Source organism: Ceratotherium simum, chromosome 35, assembly GCF_057802395.1.
Source record: "Ceratotherium simum simum isolate JZ-2026a chromosome 35, ASM5780239v1, whole genome shotgun sequence".
Lineage (NCBI taxonomy): Eukaryota > Metazoa > Chordata > Mammalia > Perissodactyla > Rhinocerotidae > Ceratotherium > Ceratotherium simum.
The window spans coordinates 4,259,602-4,266,485 of NC_141934.1; the positions used below are offsets into that span (position 1 = coordinate 4,259,602).

At 64.6% G+C, this 6,884-nt stretch overlaps 1 protein-coding gene across 2 annotated transcripts; it reads right to left on the reverse strand.

The window, feature by feature from the left end:
- Window positions 1–487: 487 nt before the first annotated feature.
- On the reverse strand, window positions 488–6,090 carry LOC106804001 (derlin-3-like). 2 transcript variants are annotated; one of them, XM_087423883.1, is made up of 7 exons: window positions 5,960–6,090; window positions 5,710–5,775; window positions 5,565–5,638; window positions 5,354–5,447; window positions 4,698–4,893; window positions 4,058–4,148; window positions 1,055–3,954 (listed from the first exon to the last, which is right to left on the reverse strand). In XM_087423883.1, the coding sequence occupies exons 1-7, from the start codon at window positions 6,053–6,055 to the stop codon at window positions 3,873–3,875; spliced, it is 699 nt and encodes a 232-aa protein (XP_087280009.1). In that variant the 5' UTR covers window positions 6,056–6,090; the 3' UTR covers window positions 1,055–3,872. The 2 variants fall into 2 exon arrangements, with proteins under 2 accessions (XP_087280008.1, XP_087280009.1); XM_087423882.1 differs by lacking the exons at window positions 1,055–3,954; window positions 5,565–5,638 and adding an exon at window positions 488–1,048 and having other exon boundaries at window positions 4,058–4,211; window positions 5,710–6,007.
- Window positions 6,091–6,884: the final 794 nt, after the last annotated feature.

A 6,884-nucleotide genomic window follows, 5' to 3' on the forward strand; every position in this document is an offset into this window, starting at 1 on the left:
CTCGCAGACCCAGGGATGCTGAGGCAGCAGCAAAGGGCCTGTTGAGAATCTCCTTTGAAGAGAAGCCTGGGGTCATGGCGGCAGCACTGTTGTCACCAGGGGAGGTCCTGGCGGCTCTGCCTTGAGGTTCAGGTGACAGGAGCATCTCCGGCCGCCCCTCTCAGGAGTGCTTCTCTGAGGAACTGGGCACAGAAATGGGCCCAGGGGGGAGGAGGCAGAGGAGGAGGCAGGAGAGGCCTGGGCCTTCCCACCATGCCCTGGCTCTCCTGTTCTATCTGTTGGAGGAGGGGGGCGTGCACAGTGGTTTCTGAGGGCCTTCCAGCTGCTGCTCCGTGGACCAGCAGGTACTCCTCTCTCCGCCCCACAGTGAGAACCCCCTGCCCACGGTGGAGATCGCCATCCGGAACACAGGCGATGCTGACCAGTGGTGTCCGCTGCTGGAGACTCTGACGGACGCTGAGATGGAAAAGAAGATCCGTGACCAGGACAGGAACACAAGGTACCCGCTCCAGGCCCCTGCAGCTGTCCCTGCCCACAGACACTGTCTTCCAGGCAGGGTGGGACCATCGCCTTTCCCCATTGACCTGGTGTCCAGGAGGAGGGGACCTGCGTTTACAGAGGCAGGCCTCCGGGTGACGAGTCCCTGTCCAGCCCCCAGGGTGGGTTTCCCTGGCCACAGCACAGACCCAGGTATCAGGACCCCTGGAGATGTGGGCAAGCCTGAGCAGGCAGGAGAGAGGGCAGCCTCAGGCCCCAGGCAGCAGACAGGCCCCGGCCTAGGCAGGTGCTGGGGATCCCACCTGCCACGCCCTGTGTCTGTCCCCCCTCCTGCTCCTGGCTGCCCTAGATCCCTGGGGGAGGGCAGCCACCTAGAGCTGGAAGCTGGCCCTGGGTCACCGCCCTCTTCCCTCCTGCAGGCGGATGAGGCGTCTGGCCAACACTGCCCCAGCCTGGTAACCAGCCTACCGGCACTTAGCTCCCACGGAGCATTCAGAAGGTCAGCCCGCCTTTCCTTCATCTTCTGGCAAGGGGGTAGCCCAGGGTTGTCCTGAGGAGCACGGGGCAGGGGGCCGTCCAGGTCACCCATCCCCGGGCACACATCCCATTTGCTGAGCCCCAGTCCCCACCACCCTGGTCTCTGGTCAGGGAGAGGCCTTGTTTGGGGTTGTGGTTTTGTATAGGAGCCCCAGGCAGGGCTAGCAAGACTTGGTCAAAAAAAGGCAACAGGTCATGTTCCATTTCTTCCACGCGGTGGCATAAAAATAAGGATGGGGGAGAGCAAGGTGCGGGGCCTGGATGGGGGTAGTGTGGGGCCAAGGCTGGGGGGCTAGGCCTCTCGCCCTTCTCTGCATCAGATCCCAGGTGGGCAGGTGGAGGGTGACAGGCCTCCAGGGCCCTGCTCTCAGCCACCCAAGGCCTGAGTCAGAGCACAGCCCTTGCTTTTCCTTAGGCCCTCCCACTTCCCACCCCCGACCCGTGCTCCACACATCCTTGCACAGAGGGAGAAATGAGGAGTGTGGTCCAGAGGCTCAGAGGGCAGGGGGCCCACCTGCCTTTCAGTGACAGCCCCGCCCCCGCCCCCGTTGCTGCTTATGAAGCAGCCGCAGGCTCCCCTGCTGTCCCTGGGCTCCACTGGGTCCAAGTAGGTGGTCAGACCGCCCCCAGGCGGGATCGTGGCTTCTCTGCCGTCCCTTGCAGAGGCCCTGTCCTGTGTGGGCACTGCAGGGACGTCACCAGCCTGCATTCCAGCAGCTGCAGTAGCCAGACTGCGGCCCTTGGGCACGCAGGCTGGTGTGCACGTGCACGTCTCCTGCACCTCCCAGCAGCGCACTCAGAACAGGTGGACTGGGGCCCATCTCCATTGCTGGCTGGTGCCGTGGCCCAGGCCAGCTCCCCCTCCCAGGCAGGTTGTGAGGAAGGACACATGGGGAGCAGCAGGCCCAGCCCAGAGCTGGCTGGGGGGGGTGGGGTGGGGTGGAGAGAAGGAAGCCCTGCTCTGGCCTCTCCCTAGCTCTGTCTCTGATGAGCTTGCCGCTCCCTCTGCATCCTCATCTCTTACGTGGAAATGTCCCCACTCTACAGGAGGGATGTGGGATCCGTGAGGGCCGCACCTGTGGGTCTCCTCACTTAGCCAAGTACGACTTGGTGAACTGGGCGCACAGCTGCAGTCTTACTGAAGGTAACAGGCCTGGACCCCTGGCACCTTCCTCAGTTGCTGGCAGGCCCTTACGTGCCAGAGCAGGGCTCAGGGTCACTACTGCTCTGCTCCCTGGGAGCAGGGCAGCGGCCCTGCGACTCCTGTCTCCCAGCCCGAGCCCCACGCTGGGCAGGGCCGAGCTCTGAGTAGGGACTGGGGATCCTGGTTGCCAGGATGTAGGGGCAGATGGGCCTGGTCCTCTGGGTTGGGAGCTCCTGGGAGCACATCCTAGTATGTGACGGCTCCTCAAACCCATTCCCTTTGTCCAGGAGTGGAACTTGGCTGGAACCTCACAGCACAGGGACAGCTGGGCTTCACTGGAAGGCCCCGAACAAAGATAAGATTCCAGACCCAAGCCCGGCTGACCTAGGAAATTGGTGGGCTCCATTGCTGAGGTGTGTGCTCAGTCCATGGGGCAGGGGACAGTCCTGGGCCCCCACAGCTGGCCGGACAGAAGGAACTCTGCCTGCCTCAACCCCGCTGGGAAGGCCGGCCCACCTGCGGGGAGAGGCCTGGGGAAGGGCCAGGGCACCAGGCCCAGGGGCTGGGCCCCCACTTCAGACACGGCTGGCCCACACCACTGCAGAGCCCACTGCTGCTCCATAAGGTTTCACTCCAAAATCAAGGTCAGATTCTATGGCTAATACTTTTGTCACCCGTGAACATGACAGGTGGCTGGAGAAGCCCCGTGCTGCTGACCTTCCAGGGATAAACCGTAACTCGGACAGGTTTGGGACAAGAAGGAGAGCTGGCCAGGTCGCCCACTTTACAGAAGAGAACAGTGAGCTGCGTGGTCAGATGAGGCTCCCATAGTCCTCAGCTAAACACGGCAGGAACAGAACTTCCCAGAGGTCTCTGCTCAGCCAGTCACAGGACTCTGCTGAGGGAAAACATCTCAAGGCTTCAGGGTCACAGAAAGGGCAGAGGACCCAGTCCTGGCCCTCCTCTGCACCTGAACCCACGGGGCCTTGGCCAAGTCTACTAGCTGCTCAGCTCTGAAAATGGGACAAAGGTCCACTTGGCAGTGACTAGTGAGGGACAAGAGGGGCCAAGTGAGCCATCGGCCTGAGAGCATCACAGACAGGAGCCCTGCAGACCGGGCTCAGCACAACCAGGACAGCCCAGTCCTGGCCCCCGCCACCGAGATCTGGTCAGCCCCTCGCTCACTGGCAGGGAGCAGAGGCCCAATACAGGTGAGTTTGCCCAATGCCCATCAAGGCGCTGGCAGGGCTGAGATGAGAACTCCCTGTGTGCCATCTGTGAGCTCAAAGCTCTTGCTGGGCAACCGTGGGGAGGTTCATCACCCTCTCTGGGCCTCCTATCCTTCCACATACAATTGGTCAGAGAGGGTAGGCCAGGCTTGGCGGGAGCAGAGGTGTGCCCTGGGCCAGCCCCACCCCAAGGGCAGAGGGTGGGCAGGGCAGGACCAGGCTTGGTGGCCCTGGGTCAAGGCCAGCAGCCCCTGCCCAGCATGGAAGGGGGTGGCTGGCCGAGGCAGGGGAGCAGTGCTGTGGGCGAAGAGGCTGCAGGTCATTCTGTTTATTCGGGTGGGCCCTGGGCACAGGCCCAGCCTCCAGAACAGACTGCTCTACCGCAAGCAGGGGTGAGAGGTGGGATGGAGGCCGGCCAGAGGCCGGGACACGGGCTCCTGGGGCTGGCCCTGCCCTGGATGGGGTCACTGCTGCAGGGGTCCCGGCTGCTCCTCGGGGAGGGGCAGGTAATTGGGGTCCTCCTCTGGGGCGTCCAGTAGCAGCTTCCTGTGGGGAGGGGCCCATGCCGAGCTGAGGCCAGCAGGGTCCTCCACAGGGCAGGGAGCCGGCTGAGGGAGTGTAGGGGGAGGGCTGTCATCCCCACACTTACAGGAACCTGGGGGTCAGCAGCAGCCTCTTGCCTCCAGGCTGGTTGGGGAAGACATCCTCCAGGAAGTAGGAGATGTGGCCCACGGCAATCCCTGGGGAGAGCTGGGGAATGCCAAGGCCACCCTCCACGGTCCAGAGCCCGGGGCCAGCAGAGCCTGCGCCAGGCAACCATGCACAGCCCTGGAGGCCCAGCCAGGCCCAGAGTAACCTCAGGCCCCAGAGCCCAGGTGCCCGGTGTCCTGCACACACTGCCAGCCCAGGGCAGGCCTGGGTGGGCCCTGAAGGACAGGCTTACAGGGCCCAGAAGTGGGCAGGACCTGGGGAGGGTAGGGCCTGAGGACATCCAAGGAGCAGGAGCCATGGCGGGAACCCTGACCCACCCATCCCCACCCCGGTCAGGACCCACACAATCACCAGCAGGTCAGGCCTGAAGATGTGAAACCTACAGGCTGGCTGGCTTGTTCAAGGGGCTGTAAGAAGAGAGACGCTGGGAGGGCAGGAGGGGAGGGGGACAGATGAGAGGTCCAGTGCGGGCAGGAGGCAGGGCTGTGGCAGAGCAGCCAGTCTGGGGTGGCCCTCCCACAGACCCTCAGGTGACAGCCAACCAGCTTGGGGTGGGCTGGATGGACGGGCAGGCTCACCCAGCAGGTCCACGAGGATGGAGTTGCTCAGCAGCAGGGAGAAGCCCACGAGCGCCCAGAACAGGAAAGGCGCCTGGAAGGTGAGGAGGCCGAAGAAGCTGACCCTCACTCGAGGGCTGCGGCGGCTCCAGACGTACACCAGCATGGCTGTGAGGGCCTGGCCCAGGAAGAACAGGCTGCCCAGCAGCCCCAGCTGCTGGGCCCGAGTTAAGGTGCTGGGAGGCCCTCCCCAGGTGCCGGCCTCAGCCCTGTCCGGGGGCCCTCTGACTCCTCAACCCCTGCCATCCTCCACTGGTTTCCCTCCCCCCATCCAGTGTGCCCTTCCAGTCAGGCCCCTGGGGATCTGCCCTGCTTCTCCACCTCACCCCAGTCTCCAACCACTGCCCTTCCCTGCCCCACGTTCTCCTGCTCCTGGCATCAGGGCTCAGCCCCCAGACACCCCACCTAGCTCTCCTGCATCCCCCTGTGGTACTCTGTGCCCAGCACTGAGGGTCTAGCCCTGGCACCTGGACTCAGCACATGCTGCACGCTCAGTGCCTCCTAAGCTGGAGTGACCTACTCGGTCCCTCCCCGGCTGGGCGCTCAGTCGGGCCCCACGGCAACACACGCCGGAAGCAGAGGCGCCCGGCCTGAGATGGCAGAGCCCTGAAGGATACGGTCATGAGGACGCCTCTGAAGAGAAACGTGAAGACGAAGTCGGCCTTGCGGCCGCGGAAAGACCCCTCCTCCAGCATGCGGCAGTAGCGGAACCTGGGCGTCCGTATAGGAAGGGCCACCGGGCCGGGCCTCAGTTTCCCCGCTCCTGGCGCCTCCCGCCGGGCCGCCTGCCCCCTCCGCGCCCCCGCCCTGTCCGCGCGGGGAGGATACACGAAGAGCATGTGGAAGAAGAAGCTGAATCCCAGGGGCCCGAAGAAGAGGAAGTTGGTGACGAGCCTCCAGACCTGCGAGGGGCGCGCGGTCAGGCGGGGGCGGGCGAGGCGGGGCGGCAGGTGCAGGGGCGGGGCGGCCTCACCTGGAACTTCCGGAGCACGAGGTGCGGGTTGAAGTAGAGCTGGAAGGGGCTGAGGAGCTCCAGCTGCTGCGGAACCAGGGGGGCGTCAGGGGCTGCCCGGGATCCAGCGTAACCAAGGCGAGCCCCGCCCCGGGGCTGTAACCATGGCGACGCCCCTCCCAGGCTGTAACCATGGCGATTCCCCTCCAGGGCTGTAACCACGGCGACCGCCGCCCCGGGTTGTAACCATGGCGACGACCGGCCCGCCCACCCGGCTCAACACGCCGTGGGTGGTAAGGACGCAGGGCGCGGTATAGGCCCGCGTCACCGCGGTCACCTGCAGGAACTCGGCCGCCAGCCCCTCCATAAAATTGACCCTTCCCAGACGCACGTGGCCCGACAGCCAGCGCCCTATTTAACCTGACTCCAAGCCCCGCCTGCCCGGCTTTGGCCAATCTCCGTCCGAGAGTCCGTCTAGAGGGCGTGGGCCTGGGCCACGTAACCCATAGGAGGAGGAGGCCGGGAGCCTGGGGCGGGACGGGGGAGTTGCGTGGGCGGGTCACGACTCGGGCCAATGAGCAGGCCCCGCGGTTGAGCACGTGTCAGTTGTTGTGGTGGTTGTGGCGGGCCGGAGGAGAACGTGTGGCCAATGAGGCCCTGGTCTCCTCGCGGCAAGCTGGGAAGGACCAATAGGGAGGACCCACGGGCCACCGCGGGGGCGTGGCTAAGAGTAGTGGTTGTGGAGAGAAAGGACCACCGATCCGCGACGGGAAGGGGCGGGGCCACACGGGGGTGTGGTCGGGGCGGGCGGGACTCAGGGTCTGGTCACGCGGCTCTGTTGTCTCTCTGGGGCTGGGGGCAACCAGGGCGGGTCCTTCTTCTCTCTGAGAACCGGAAACGGTGACACCTGACCTACGCAAATGAGGCGCTCAGCTGCCTGTCCCAATCCCTGGCACGTCCAGGGCCGCGGTGGAACATGTGGCTCCAGTGGGAATCTTCCTGGGGCTGGATGAGGGACCCGGCTGTGGAGTGGACACCCCCGGGGTGACGTGAGGGTGCGGCTGGAGATGCCTCATTATTTTGGTGGAAAGAGAAGCTACTTTTATTCATTGTGATGAATAAAGTCAGCTGTTTGTTGGCAACCGACTGTGCAGGCACCGTTCTAGATGCTGGAGACAGAGCAACCAACAGAGACG